Genomic DNA, 16628 nt, shown 5'->3' on the forward strand with positions numbered 1-16628 from the left:
ATTACCCAGAAAGCAAAACACTACATTAATCATTTTTTTCATCTGACTTATTTGCTCTTGGTGAGTGATAAATTAAGGTACTTTGTTTGAAGGGGCTCAGAGTTCAGATTTTGGCAAGGTATGCAGAGGAATTTTCTATAGCTCTCTCTTTTCTTATCCGGACTACTACCCTGCAGTTATACTCCCTGAGGCTACAGTAGGAGGTCTCTTTTATGAAGTGCACAAGACATTTCCCGCAGTCAGCTTTCACTGTCTTTTTTATCTCCTACACACCAGGACATTAAAACACCATCTGATTTTGACGTCATGTACCAAGAGGTCACAGCACAGGAAAAGTTGTGTTTTTGTTCTATTTGACCTATTTGTTAGGATAGCATCAATTAATGTTATTAGTTCACTGGCCTGTGTCTGTGTTTATGTTTGGAAAAGCAACAGGCAAAGTGTTCCTGGACATTTTTAAAGGCAACAAAAAAAGAGTTGGCCTAATTTTTCACTATCTTATTTCCTGCAATATCTCCCAGATAAGAAGCAAGACTTAGAAAGACTCTAGATGCTTCTCTTTTGACTCCTAGGATATATACTTTTTTAAGTGCTCCTGTGGAAATGAGATTATTTGGAATGTTGGTATAGTATTGAATAAACGCTTAGAATTCAATTTCTAAATTTTTGCTAGCCCCTTGTTGACTTTCTAAAAGGCTATAAGACACAGTCTAAATAAGAATGGAATACAATATTTTATTAAAGAAAAGGGAGAAAGTGATTGGGATAAGGAATGGGAGCAAGAGGGATAATAAAACAAGTAATGAGGAAAGGTACATTTAAATTTTTTTACTGTTTTATTTATTTTTGAGAGAGAGAGAGAGATACAGCGTGAGCAGGGGAGGGTCAGAGAGAGAGACACAGAATCTGAAGCAGGCCCCAGGCTCTGAGCTAGCTGTCAGCACAGAGCCCGACGCGGGGCTCAAACCCACAAACCGTGAGATCATGACCTGAGCTGAAGTCAGACGCTTAACCAACTGAGCCACCCAGGTGCCCCAGGAAAGGTACATTTAACATACAGAAACTCAGGCTCACTTTTAAAGAAATTAGCCACAAAGTTAAAAAACCTACCTCCCTCTTTCCATAGTAACAAAAATAATAAATTAAGCAACTGTGTTCCACTTGACAAAGCCTTATGGACTGAATATTTGGCATTACGGGTCTGAATCTTTATGTCCACCTCCCATGCCCCACCTCCTCAATTCATATGTTTAAGTGGAAATCCCCAGTACAGCTGTATTTGGAAAAGGGGCCTCTATAGAAATAATTAAGGTTAAATGAGGTCATGAGGGTGGGGCCCTAATGCCACAGAATTAGTGTCCTTATAAGAGGGAACACTAGTGTGGGATCTCTCTCTCTCTCTCTCTCTCTCTCTCTCTGTCTCTCTCCCTTGCTCCCTGCAAGCATATGAGCCCTGAGGAAAGGCCATGTGAGAACAACATGAGAAAGCCAGGTCTGCAAGCCAGGAAGAGAGTTCTTACTAGAAATTGAAGTGGCCAAAACTTTCATCTTGGATTTTCCAGCCTCCAGAACTGTGAGAAAATAAATTTCCCTTGTTTAACCCAAGTCTACAATATTTTTGTCAGAGTAGTCCAGAGAGACTAATATATAAGGCAAGGAGGTTGGTGACTATTTCTAGATCTTCCTTAAAGACATGGAAAGTGGTTAGTGATGTTAGAGAGCATTTATCTATTCTCTCCCCAGGAGGATTAAAATGATTGCAAGAGAATTTTAAAAACAAATAACCCAGAAAAGTTGAGACAATGGGAAGGGTCTTTGGCAGATAAGGACTTTAACAAATTCCCCAGAAGCTGGAAAACTAGGGAAAGCCTATTAATAAATAAGGGAGAGAAAGCCTTGATCCAAAGTATACCCATAGAGATATAGCAGAAGTAAGAACTCTTGCCTTTGAGAAATCAAGTCTCAGAAAGACTGTAATACAGCATTTGTGGGAGAGTGGGAGAAAGGCAACTAGAAGCAGAGGATTAATGCAAAAGTCCAGCAATGACACAGCACGGGTTTTCCAGTACATCCCAATATACACGAATCAGTACACTCAGAGTGGGCTCAACAAACATTAATTGTATAAATGAGTCATGCAATGAGTGTATGAAAAGCTACTACTAACTCTCCCTTAAAAAAAAAAATAAAGACTAGCATGAAACTAGATCCATATACACAACAATAGAAGAAACCCACACAAGTCACCTAAAGCCTCTCCAGTACTGTTGGTTACATATGAAGAGACAATCAATAATCCTCAGAAATATGGAGGAAAAACATTAATAGCTACCAACAGCATGAAAAAATAAATGATACAAAAAACAGGTAATTCAGAGAAGAGAACTTTAAAAGACTCTTAAGTCTAATGAATATCCTCATAGTGACTTAAGAAGTAAATGCATCCATAAAAGGATGAAAGTAAAATCAAAGAAAAAAATACTGCAAGAAATTTACAATATGATTGCCAATATAGAAGGGTTGAAAGAGAAAGTGAAAGATATCACCTACAATATAGAGCAAAATTTCAAAGATACAAAAAACACATGAGTCAAAGTCATAAAGAATCAATTCTGAAAGAGTTCTAGAGAGAAAACAGAGGCAATGGAGAAAGAAAAGTATTATGTAAGCACAGGTAGAAAAATTTTTGGAGCTGATGAGAAACACTAGTGTTCATATAAAGATGGTTTAGAGACACAGAAGATAACTTAAAAATATACACTAAATATCCTAAAATAAATTGAGAGGATCTGGCATCCGTAAAACAAAAGTAGGCTGCTATGAAAAGGGAGAAGGAGAGAATTAAAATATGATTTTGAAATTAAAAAGTTAATGGATAAACTTAAAAACAGAATGGACTACTTTCTTCTCCCACCGCAAGAATGTCACCCCCATTTTTATTCCTATTGCACTGACAAAGACTTAAAAAGAAGTTCATGTCTAATGTTGGTAAAGATGAGAGGAATTAGGAACTCTTAATGTGTTTTAAAAACACATTTCCAGGAGAAATCTAACAATATATACCTGAAACTTTTAGAATTCAGCTAACCATTGTATTTCTAGGAAATTAATCTGAGGAAACAAATATGGACAAAAGTAAAGAAATACTTATGAATATGTTTACCACAATTTTATTGATAGAAGCAAAACACTGGAAACAATGTAAATCTCCAAAGATATATTTTGATTAAATATATTGTGATGAACATATATGAAAGAAAATTATAAATCTATTTTAAAGTGTGACAGAATTTATTGACATGAAAACCACTGTCATATTTTATTTTTTTAATTAATTAATTTTTTAAATTTACATCAAAGTTAGTTAACACATAGGATAATAATGATTTGAAGAACAGATTTTAGTGATTCATCACTTACATATAACACCCAGTGCTCATCCAACTAGTGTCCTCCTTCATGCCTTTTGCCCATTGAGCCCATCTCCCCACCCCAAATCCCTCCAGCAATCCTCAGTTTGTTCTCTGTATTTAAGAGTCTCTTATGATTTGTCCCCCTACCTGTTTTTATATTACTTTTGCTTCTCTTTCCTTATGTTCAACTAATTTGTATCTTAAATTCCTCATGAGTTAAGTCATATATTTTTCTTTCTCTGACTAATTTGCTGAGCATAATACACTCTAGTTCCATCCACACTGTAGCAAATGGCAAGATTTCATTCTTCTTGATTGCCGAGTAATATTCCTGTGTGTGTGTGTGTGTATCACTTCTTAAAAAAATTTTTTAATGCTTTTTATTTATTTTTGAGAGACAGAGAGAGACAGTGCGAACAGGGGAGGGTCAGAGAGAGAGGGAGATACAGAATCTGAAGCAGGCTCCAGGCTCTGAGCTAGCAGTCAGCACAGAGCCTGACGCGGGGCTCGAACCCACGAACCGTAAGATCTGACCTGAGCCGAAGCCGGACACTTAACCAACTGAGCTACCCAGGCGCCTCTCACTTCTTCTTTATCCACTGATCAGTTGATGGACATTTGGGCTCTTTCCAACTTTCCATAGTTTGGCTATTATCAAAAGTGCTACTATAAACATTGAGGTGCATGTGCCCCTTCAAAACAGCACACCTGTATCCTCTGGATAAATACCTAGTACTGCAATTGCTGAGTCATAGGGTAGTTCTATTTTTTAATTTTTTGAGGAATCTCCATACCGTTTTCCAGAGTGGTTTTACCAGTCTTCATTCCCACCAGCAGTGCAAAAGGGTTCCTCTTTCTCTGCATCCTTAACAACATTTGTCATTGCCAGAATTGTTCATTTTAGTCATTTTGACTGTGTGAGATTGTATCTCATTGTGGTTTTGATCTGTATTTCCCTGATTATGAGTGATGTTGAGCATCTTTTCATGTGTCTGTTAGCCATCTGGATGTCTTCTTTGGAACAGTGTCTCTTCATGTCTTTTGTCCATTTATTCACAGGATTATTTAGTTTTTGTGTGTTGAGTTTGATAAATTATTTTGGATTCAGTTTGGATACTAACCCTTTATCTGACATGTCATTTGCAAATATCTTCTCCTATTCCGTTGGTTGCCTTTTAGTTTTGCTGACTGTTTCCTTCACTGTGCAGAAGGTTTTTATCTTGAACAGGTCCCAATAGTTCATTTTTGCTTTTGTTTCTCTTGGCTCTGGAGACCTGTCAAGTAAGAAGTTACTGTGGCCGAAGTCAAAGAGATTGTTGACTGTTTTCTCCTCTAGGATTTTGATGGCTTTCTGTCTTACATTTAGGTCTTTCATCCGTTTTGAGTTTATTTTTGTATATGGTGTAAGAAAGTGGTCCAGGTTCATTCTTTTGCATGTTGCTGTCCAGTTTTCCCAACACTATGTGCTGAAGAGACTTTTCTCCGTTAGATGCTCTTTTCTGCTTTGTCAAAGATTAGTTGGTAATATGTTTGTGGGTCCATTTCTGGGTCCTCTGTTCTATTCCATTGATATATGAGTCTGTTTTTGTGCCAGTACTATAGCGTCTTAATAATTGCAACTTTGTCATACAGCTTAAAGTCTGTAACTGTGATGCTTCCAGTTTTGGTTTTCTTCTTCAGGATTACTCTGACTATTCAGGATCTTTTCTGGTCCCATACAAATTTTAGGATTGTTTGTTCAGGCTCTGTGAAGAATGCTGGTGTTATTTTAATAGGGATTGCATTGACTACGTAGATTGCTCTGAAGTAGTATTGACACTGCAACAGTATTTGTTCTTCCCATCCATGGGCATGGAATATTTTTCCATTTATTTGTGTCTTCTTCAATTTCTTTCATAAGCTTTCTATAGTTTTCAGTGTATAGATTTTTCACATCTTTGGTTAGATTTATTCCTAGTTATTTTATGGGTTCTGGTGCCTCATCATATTTTTAAGTGAAACATCAAGTTAAAAATAATTAGAAAAAATAAAATAAAATAAAAAATAAATTTAAAAAGAGTGGCTGGGTGGTTCAGTCAGTTAAGTGTCTGAATTCAGCTCAGGTCATGTTCTCAAGGTTCATGGGTTCCAGCCCTGCATTGGGCAAGATGCAGAAACCTGGAGCCTGCTTCAGATTCTGGGTCTCCCTCTCTCTCTCTGCCCCTCTCCCACTCACTCTGTCTTCGTCACTCTCAAAAATAAACATTAAGAACTTTTAATAAAAAGAGAAAAAATAGTATTAGAGCACAATTTCATTCTTGTATTTATGTATTTTAATTTCTAAGAATGTGTATATGCAGACAAAGTTGCTTAGAAGAATACAGAGCAAAACATTACTTTGGTCTCTGGCTAGTGAACTACTGATGCATTTTATTTTATTATTTTATATTATTTTATTTTAGTATTTATTTTATTTTATTTTATTTTTGTTTGGTGCATATCTGTATTCCCAAATTAGATCATATTAATTATGGATTACTTGCACGGTTTAAAAATGTTAAGGAATCAGTAGAATATACCTAGTAGCTTAAGCTGGACAAAGATGTTCAGTGAGGCCAGAGGCCAAAGTGGAACCCAAGGAAACTTTAATATTTAAGGGAAAACAGAGATAAACAAAATAACAGAAATAAAATTAGTAATACATACTATTATGTAAAAATAGGAAAAATAGAAAAAATAGAATAGAAAAAGAAAAAAGAATTTTTTTAAGTAGGCTTCACAACCAGCATGTCCCCAAAGCAGGGCTTGAACTCAAGACCCTGAGATCAAGACCTGAGCTGAGATCAAGAGCAGATGCTCAACCGACTGATACCCCCAACTGCCCCAAGAGAGAATGAAAATTTGAAGAAGATAATGTTATAGACATAAAAGGAGGTCAATTTCAAAAAGATCATTTCAACAGTGTCCAATGTTGCAAAGAAGTTAATAATAATCATTACCATTATTTGGGATGAGAGTTAAAATGTAGTTGGTTTAACAATCAGATCGCCATTAACATTCCCCATCACCAATACCAGTGGGCGGTATACCAGAAAGAAGAAAGGAAATAGAGACTGCTAGAATAAACTACGTCCTCAAGAAGCTCAAATGAGAGCAGGGAAAGAAAGAGGCAGTAATAACTTTCTGTAGAAGGAGAGTAACAGTACCACTTTCCTAAAGATGGGAAGGTGCATCACAGACCAGCTGTGAAACTCAATGAGAAAATGCCAAACGCAGCATTTTGAAAGATGGAAACTATTACACAAATACAAGAAGTTATAATTTTACCATTTTTATGAAGATTTAAATGCTGTTTTTCTTGAATGTGACTTTTTAAAGTCCATTTTAAAAAAATGAAGGGAACTGATAAGAATTTTACTAATGGCCTAGAACCAGTCTCTATTACTGTACTCACTGTAGAAACACTCAGAATCTATTTAGATAAATTATCTTTATTTCACTTCTCCTCAAGCCTGGAGGATTCAATTTCCATATTTAGAACAATATAATATAAACAGAACTCTTATATGAGGTTGTTTCCTACACTGGAGTAATAACACAATTTATTATAGTTATTAAAAACAAAAAGGAAAACAAGGAGAGAGTTGTATGTAAGTGATGAATCACTGAATTCTACTCCTGAAACCAAGGCTGCACTATATGTTAACTAGTAACTGGAATTTAAATAAAAAGTTGAAAAGAAAAAAAGAAAGTGTCATGACTCTACTTTCTAAAGGTACCCACTATTAAAATATCATCCATTTTCTTCCAATCTTGTGTGCACAGTATTTTCTTGTCTAAAATTACTGAATTTTTGCCCACCCCCCAAATTATTATAATTATTTACTTATATATATTTCCAAAATACGTACAAAGTAAAATAGGAATACTTCGGTAAAAAAGATTTGCTTCACTCAATAGAAAAAAAGAGTCAAGACTACGATCTGTTTTTGCATCACCAAAGCGAGTTTTTTCCTTTTAGCGTTAACAAAATGTTACCCTTGGTCAAAGCTTACCAATTTAAAGATAACCTGAGTTTTGCTAATGTCACATACCATCTTGCCCTTTTTTTTTAGTCTATTTATCTATTTTGACAGACAGAGTGAGTGAGAACAAACAGGAGAGGGCCAGAGCGAGAGCGAGAGGGAGAGAGGGAGAATTGCAAGCAGGCTCCCCAGTGACTGAGCAGAGCCTGATGCAGAGCTCGAACTCACCAATTGTGAGATCATACCTGAGCTGAAACCAAGGGTTGGATATTTAACCAGCTGAGTCACTCAGGTGCCTCCATCTTGTCCTTTTTGATTCACTGACTGGTGACCAAAATCCAATCCCATACCTGATAAAACATCTGTTAAGACTTCTGCATTCTTTTGTAGCTGAGGTGCTTACAGGTCATTATTCACTCAGTGTGTTAGCTTCCACTAAACTCTTCAACTCGTTGCATGTCTATGGAACTCTTCTCTTAGTTCTTTTTAAAAAACGTTTTAACATTTATTCATTTTTTGAGAGACAGAGCATGAGTAGGGGTGGGGCAGAGAGAAGGGAAGACAGAATCTGACGGAGGATCCAGGCTCTGAGCTGTCACCACAGAGCCTGAACGAGGGGCTTGAACTCACAAACTGTGAGATCACTATCTGAGCCGAAGTCAGATGCTCAACCAAGTGAGCTATCTGGTGCCCTTCTTCTCTTTATTCTTAACCAACCTAGAGAGGAAAGAACCTCTTCTGAAGAAACACTGGGGGCAGTGGTGGAGGGAGGTGTGAAGGGCTATAGTTTACATTAACGCAATTTTTGCAATTTAAAGTCGAGTCTTAAAAATTTTTTTAAAAAGCCAGTTCCTAAAGGTCCTCTGTCCATCTCACATCTACTATTTTCTTCCCGGAGACCTTTCCACAGGCTGCATTCTCTTGCCATGGGGCTCAGCTTCTTTTCTCCCTTCTCCGACATCCTCTCCCCTTCTGTGTCTTGGTTGCCTCCTACTGCTATTCCCCTACCGCCGCCACTGTAAATTTCCATTCACTTCTTATGCAAAACCTTTAATCAACCTTTCCTGCTATCTCCCTATAGACCAAGCATTATTCAAATTTTAAACATGCATAGGAGATACCTGGGGTCTTCTTAAAATGCGTATTCTGAACTGGTAGGTCTGGGGTGGGGCCAGAGAGCCTTCGATTCCAATAAGCTCGCAGGATTCCAATAAGCTCGCAGGTAACGCTCCCTCTACTGGTGCATGAACTATTCTAGAGTAGCAAAGCTATAGATCATGTTTTCAGGACTTCACTTTCTAAATCTAAAGCAACTTTTCAAGGTAAAATAGTAACAGTTCTCACAAGAGGAATAATTTCAGTATCAACTGTTACCCTGTGTTTTTCACCCTGCTACATTAACCACCAACTCACAGTCACCATACTATATCCCAGCTTAGGTCAGTTGGGCACCGTTAATTATGCCCTCCCTATTTAACAAGTAGTTAATACAACCTCACATTTTGTAAATATATTACCAGAAGTTAAATAAGCAATAAGTGTTTGTGCTTCTACAGAGGAAGAAATAGTAATCTTAACCTTAGAGGAAAAAGATTTGTAACAAGCAATGCTGACCAAATATTCCATGTGCTTCCCTGAGTTGGAACTATAGAACTATAAGCAGATGTGAGTTTTGTTACTTCCATGCACAAGGCCACCTCCTTCATGGCTGTCCTTTCTCCTTCCTCTCCCTGGAGAGATTAGTGCTCTTGAAAGAAAATGCTTCAGATGAGACCTCAGCCCTGGTGGACCCCTTGATTTTAGCGTTGTGAGACCCTGAGCACGTCCCTGGACTTGTGGCTGGACTATGAGATAACATACTGTGCTGTTTCAAGATGTTAAGTTTGTGGTAATTTGTTACACAATAATAGAAAACTAATACAAAAAGACGTGTAATTTTGCGTCAGACGGAATGTATTAATATCGCCTATTCCATCCCATGTGCTGGCTACGGCCACTGATTACAGTTCTAACAGTTGGCTTGGTTGGCTAATGCCATCCTAGACAAAACCCTGGCACACCCTAAAATAACTGAAAAGCCTGACATTCCTTGGCATAATATTAAAGAAAGAATTCACAAAGACTAGGGGACAAACATTCTGGCTTGAATCTCTCACATGGTTCCTACCTATTCACTTTCTCACTTAACCATCTCACTCCCCAGTATGAAATAAAAGAAAGTATTTTCAAGAGTATCACAGAAATAATTATTAAGGAAACCCATGGGCTTTCTAAAAAGCATTTTACTGGCTGTTCTCCCTGGATCAGAAGTGCTGGTGGGAGAGGCTATAATGGAAGTGGGCTCCCAGACCTCAGGTGGGATGGCAGGACCCTGGGGGGTGGGTGGCTGAGCTTAGGTGGCCGCCCAAATATACACGAATCAAAGTCAAGGTGAGTGCAGGGACTGAATGCTGGAGAAAGAACTAACATGTGAAGATCCTCCTCGAATGAGATGGGAAAACAACCCACGAAGTTCTTCCTTGGGATTTTATAATCCAAAACCTCGCTGGGTTAGCTAAAGAGGCTGTACTTCAGTCACAGTACAAAGAAATCACCACATCTCCTGAATCACCAATCTTGAATCAGTTGATGGATCTAGAACCTCTTGAAGAGGGGAGAGATGTCCTTGAAGAAGCATCCTGTACATTGTGAGCTTTTCTCTGTTTTCTCTGAAGCAAGTTAACAGCAGGGGGTCACTGAACTAAAAAAAAAGATTCCAAAAACCTTTACTGATTATTAGATATTGGCCTTCAGGGAAGCAAAACATCTAAAATCTAAGGTTTGCCGGTTAGAACTGAGGCTTATGGGGGTCAGTTGATTAAGGGAATCGTGTCTTAAAACTACCTAACTATAGATCCAATAAAACTCAAACTCCAAACTGTGATCCATTCCCCAGGCCAGAGAGCATTGAACTATCTTCAGCAGCAATTTGGTCATGTTAGAATATTCCTGCTCAAGTGAGAGACAAGCTTTTATATACCTAAGTGTTCAATGTGAAGGTGGAAGAACACATATTTGTCGACTTCTTATTTTTGAGGCATATTCCATTTTTAGGTGTTCGACTCTGGTCTATTTACCATACGAGTCCAGAAGGTGCCAGACGTAGATGGGAATCAGAATAAGAAAATGCCCTCTAACTAGTTCAAAGTTCAATTCAAGCAGTCTGTCAGTCAGACTAGCCAGTGACCCATCAGATATAATTGTGTCAAACTGTCCATAGGATGGCAGGGTACTTTAGTACCGTACAGGGTGCCATAGCAAGTCCCCAAAGAAGAATTTCAGTAGAGGTCCTTATGATTAGAGAGCAAGTCTTATTTCCTTATGCAAGTAATTAGTCTACCCTTGACAAACTGTTTCTGGCATCCTTCTGGACCTCAGTGAAATCTACAAATCTGACCACAGGATACCCAGTGACCATGTGGTTTAAACAGCTCATCATGAACTGGATGCTACCTTTTCCGTCTAGCTAAAAATGTAGTTATAATAGCAGTTCAACTGTGACATATTCAAATGGTATGAAAAGGATGGGACTAAAGCCCAAAATGATGTGGCCTGTGTGGGTTGCTCGGTCTCCTGACTTGAAGAAGTCCTCCTATGAACTCCCTTTACAGCCTCATGAGAAAAAACCCATGACCAACCTACTAAACATACAGACAGCCTACTTAAGATGATGTCTCTAGTTTACAGACACTTCTTTGTAATGTAGCAATATGAGCCAGAAGTAGATCTGCTATGAAGCTACAGCCTACAATGAACAAATAAACAAACGATAGCCTCCCTGAGGCTGAAATAGAATCCTGAGGAGAAAAAGAATTTTTGGAGAAACAAAAACCTCACGATGGGCAAACATTATAAGCAGTATTTCTCATTGTCCACTTTGCTTGGAATGAGATCAGGATCTATTCTGTTTCCTAAGTGGCGGTACATGGTCTGTTTAGTTGTTCGGAGACCTAAAAAGAACTAGATATCAGGTCTAGAGACAACGAAGTTTGAAAAGAATTGCCTAGAGCTGAGTGAGAATATCTGTTTTCTCGCCCGAATCCTCACAAGATAGCACCACATTATAGTTCTTAATAATAAGAGGGGATAGAATGGATCCACTTAAGGATTGTCAGTCGTGTTCCTCCCCAGGGCAATCCGGTAGAAGGGTCACAAACTCAGAAATCTATAAGTTTCAGATAGCTACCATAAACAAGGGAAGAGAATTTGATGAAAGATGACAGGGGATGCCTGGAATTGTGGTGAACTAGAGGGAGTATATTCTATCTTAAGAAGGCAGCGATGGATGTGTGTCCAGTGTAGGCTGATCTTCCTTCATTTTTCTTTTTTCTTTTAATTTTAAAAATATTTATTAAATTGTTAATATTTTTGAATGTTTACTTACTATACAGACTTTTCCTTACTAAGCTCTACTAGGCTCTCACGACTAAAAGAAACCACATTTGCCAGCAGAATTGCCATTCCTTCTGCTGTTAGAGTTTGGACATATTGCAAAATCCAACCAGGTCCTTGGTGGATGGTTGATTAATTAGGGCTCTCCTATCATGCAGGAGCAGCACACTGTTCTCGGACATAGAGATATTTATTCTGTATTTAGATTAATTTTCTTCTATCGGTACCACTGTTGGTAGGCTTATTTAATGCTTTATACTAACCATACAACTTTACCTCTAGCTAAAGAATTAACTCCACGGTGAAGGAAGTAAGTCAGTAGGATGCTGATTATGGTTCTCATAGGTCCTAATATGTACCCTAATACCTGAAAGGAGCTAGCTTTAAAGGATGATGGACTGACTGCCTTTTCGGACACAACACTATCTTCCAAAATGTGGTTAAAAGATGTGGTATATTATGGGAGCCCCTCGCCGGCTCAGTCAGTAGACCAGGCAACTCTTGATCTCAGGGTTGTGAGTTTGAGCGCCACATTGGGCATAGGGCTTACTTTAAAAAAAGTGTACTTTTTTTGTAGTAGACATCATAAAACGTAGTGTTTTTCCTTTAAAGCTGAAATACACAGGTTAGGAATAAAGGTAGAAAGGGAAGAAGGAGTTGTCATGATATAATGCTTACTGACTATCATGGACTGAATGGTATCCCCTATAAAGATGGTAATGACTTAATCCTCTACTACTTACAAATATGACCTTATTTGGAAAAAGCAGTTTTGCAGATGACCAAGTTAAGACAAGTTCATAAAGGTGAACTCTAATCCAATATGACTGATGTCTTTATCAAAAGGGGAAATTTGGAGTAGTAACACTTATGTGCAGGGGAAAAACAATGTGAAGACATAAGGAAAGTGCCATCTTCAAACCAAGAAATGTCTGCAGCTACCAGAAGCAAGGAGAGAGGCATGAAACAGAGTCTCCCCCACAGCTCTCAGAAGGAATCAATCTTATCACCTTAATCTCAGACTTCTGGTTTCCAGAACTGTAAAACAATAAATTCTATTGTTTAAGCCACTCAGTTTGTGGTACTTTGTTACAGCAGCCTAAGAAATTAATTCAATGACCTATTCATATTTTTTTGGTTTTTGTTTTTTGCATTCTTTCCTTGCTCATCTCGAGGTTGGTAAACCAAGAAGAAATGCATTCACTATGGCACTAATATATTTTCCAGCGAATTAGAAGCTGAGACTGCTTGTGCTGGTATGACAACAATCAAGGCAAAATAGTGATGCTGCCACATATAAATCAAGGCTAGAAGGAATGCTGCTCCCTCGAGATGAGTATTATGCACGATGCAAATTGTAACAGACATGGATACAACTGACCACAGCTAGGAACAAGGCTCAGGTTCTTCCTGGAGAAGGGTGTGGTTCAGCTCCAAGAGCAGACAAAAAAATCAAACGTAAAGGAACTACCTGGAAGCAAGACACATGTCAAATTGAGTAGTGAAGGAGGAGGTCATAAATACCAGGTCCAGCTCAAAAGTAAGAAAGGCAGTCTACCCTAAAGTCAGTACTTGTATGTATTCTTTTGCTGTCTAATTATTATTATTATTGGCATATGGACGTGTTAGTACACTACAATGTATCCTTTCATCCATAAACCATAGCACACTGACATGGGATTGTGACAGAACCAGAAGATGCAGGGGCATCACCCGATGATCACTCAAACTAGGAAATGGTAGCCTTGAGCCTTCTTCTTTGGATGTGGCGACAGGAATCTTCTAAGGAGGAGGTCCTTTCTGCTGTACCTTAGTTATTTGTATTATGTTAAAAACATCTGCATTATACTTGAAATATTGCCAAATGGTGGTTATGGGAAGAAGGGCATGTGTGTATGTTGTACAGCTGATAATCAGAATGGGTAGACCTTGTTTCCTGTTTCTCCTTCCCTTGCAGCATCCATCCCTTTTGGGAGTTGTCGGGGCACAGCACCTGATTCTAGCAAGCTGTCAGTCACAGGAATCTCCAAAATGATCAAGCTATCTCTCCTAGGAATTTCCATCATCAGTGGAGACACCCAGGACTAGAAGGCAATTAGAACCCGGTTATCTGATGGCAGTTCCTAACACAGTGAGTGCTTGAGTTCCCAACTGTATATACAGATCACGGAAACGCCCAAGTGTCCGGCTCCTGTAGGCCAAGTTCTTCAGCATGCTGTTCAGTAGTCTTCCAATAAATTCACTCAGCCTGCCCTTTCTTTCTTCCTTCCTTTCTTTCCTTCCTTCCTTTTTTTTCTTTCTTCCTTGTTTCCTTTCTTTCTTTCTTCTTTTCTTTCTTTCTTCCTTTCTTTTGTCTCTTTCCCTTCTTTCTGCTTTAGTTAGCAAGAGTTCATTACTGTTGCTTATGCCTAAAGAATACTGATATATGTATTATCAAGCTTCTCATTTTTTCTCATAATATGTTGAAAGTTTAAATACAGATCATTTAGCTGTGAAGAGGATACTGAATGTGGTGGACAGAAAAGATCTATTATGAAGCAGTACTTATGTAACCTGGCATAGAACTGATGGTAAGAAAATATGGCAAAGGGTATGGTGTTGTTGTTGTTGAGCCAGAAATTGTGTCTAACTCTTCCCAAACTTAATAAAATTGCTCCGTCATTCCAATATGTTGAACTCCAAAATAAAGGGAATTTAAGAAAATACAGATAAACAGTGAATGGAATAGTTAGGGAAGGAAAGAAGAGACTGAAAAGGAGAAGAAAAATATGTCAGTAATGTCCAGAGTAGACTCACTATACCAACCTAGAAGTGGAACACTCTGGATAGGGCCAAACGAGCACAGTCAAAGAATATCTTTTTTCTCCTATTTCTCTTCACCACAGTTTTAATGGCAAATGATGAAATATGTATATAGGTATATATTTTAAATCTGTCTCTCTCCCCCTTTCTGTCCTCTCTCATATTTATTATAAACACAAGAGATATTAAAAATATCTTTCATATATATAAATGTCTGCAAAGTCAGTTAACACCTCTGATCAATTCTTGTTAAAACGATGATGTTGAACTGGACGATTCCTAATAACCCTCAAAACTAAAACTGTGATTTGTAAACCTTTTCTTTAAATAGCAACTGTATTTCTATGGACTAACCAATGAATTATAAATCAAATATTTAGAGATCTGATTGAATCTCATACTTAAAATCTTAGGAGTAAAAACATTCCATCCATATCTCAGTTTCCTCATCAGTTAAGCAGAGATGATTTTTAATCCAATGAAACTATTCATACTTCTTAAAATAAAGGCAATACAGAGTCAACTAGTTTTTATGTGATGTATTTGCACAATTAACTTCTCTCTCAGGGTTTATATATAACAAGTGCATTTCTTCATATATATGGTATGTGTAATACACACAGCCATTCACAAAAAGAAAGGGTTTAGCACATTCCTGTGATGACAAGGAGTGAATGTGGAAAGATACTTTGGCCTCTTTCCCATTACCAGGCAAATATTTGATTGTGCTAATGTATAAATAATGAATTCATACATGTGGCCTACATATAGGCTTAATGACAGTGGTTTGAACAGCAATGCTGCTATTGTAACTCTTTAATATAAAATCTACAAATGATGTTTCATCCTGTAAATTAGAATTTTAAAATACCTCATTCATCCTGATCAGTAACCGATACAGACTAGTGGAATGTTAGTAAATTCCTACCTAAGTCTCCTAAAATTACCATCTTTGAAAAGTTTCTACAGGAGCTTCAGGCAGCCTAAAAGTTTTTGCAATTCAAAGTTTATCTCTCCCATGCCATTTCCTGAGAATAAAACGTAGTACAAGTAAGCATTTTGAATCAGTGAGTATGCTGATACTTTAGAAAACAAATTAATGGACAATCAAAATGTTCTAAATGCCTCAATATTCCTTATATACCTTACAGAGAAAGCTCAATATCCTGCCTTGAATCCACCCATGGGAACATGAAGAACTGGAAATACATAGATAAAGTACGAAGAATTCATGCCACGACCTCAGATCAGTGACTGTCAAAAGTAGTACAAAATGATCCGAGAAACACAACATTTAACGGTCCTTTTGATTTCAAGGTTAGAAATCTGCCTCCTGCCATGCAAACCAGCAGTGATCCTAAAACAATTGTTGTGTCAATGTTGAGATAAGCAAACCAAGCTCAAAGTCCAGGAATTGCAAAAGGGAGGTAAACTGCAGCAAGCGGTGCTGCCTGGGGACAGCCACTTGCACAAAGGGTATGAAACAGTAGGTTGCCCTTTCCCCCCTATTGTTATACTGGTAAGTGCTCATCCCTGTCTTCCGATGGGAACTTCAGCTGTTGAGGGCCAATGGGTAGATGCTACAATTCCTTCACTGATAATTCGTGGCACCCAGCTTCTTGAATCTGTCCTGTAGGCAGCACTGAGCTCCTAGAGCTGGGCATATGTTGCCCCTGCCCCACCATTACACGGCCCGCTAGGTCCGCGGCTGCCTGCATCAGCCGAGACTGCCGGGACTTGCTGGAAACTTTCTAGCAGGCTGCAGCCCCAGACAAGAAAATCCTACCGGCAGGGCTCCCGGCTCCGTCGGCGAGGCTGGGGAGAGAAGACAGGACGCGATGGATTACTCACAGTTTGCCTCGGATGCGGGGAGCACGAGCACCAGGCACGCCAGCAGCGCCCCGCAGCGCCCACCCAGGACCCTCATCGCGGAGCGGGCGGAGGCGCGGGTGGGGACCGGGGCCGTGGCGCGGCGCGG

The 16628-nt window shown here is 38.6% G+C and overlaps 1 protein-coding gene across 1 annotated transcript in view; it reads right to left on the reverse strand.

The window, feature by feature from the left end:
- PROS1 (protein S) overlaps positions 1-16622 on the reverse strand; it is a 67412-nt gene extending 50790 nt beyond the window's left edge. Inside the window, exon 1 of the mRNA XM_029939162.1 lies at positions 16502-16622. Coding sequence (XP_029795022.1) covers positions 16502-16577 — 76 coding nt within the window. The 5' untranslated portion in view covers positions 16578-16622. The remainder of the gene's footprint in view (positions 1-16501) is intronic.
- Between the last annotated feature and the right edge of the window lie 6 nt (positions 16623-16628).

Source organism: Suricata suricatta, chromosome 5 (genome assembly GCF_006229205.1).
Source record: "Suricata suricatta isolate VVHF042 chromosome 5, meerkat_22Aug2017_6uvM2_HiC, whole genome shotgun sequence".
Taxonomy (NCBI): domain Eukaryota; kingdom Metazoa; phylum Chordata; class Mammalia; order Carnivora; family Herpestidae; genus Suricata; species Suricata suricatta.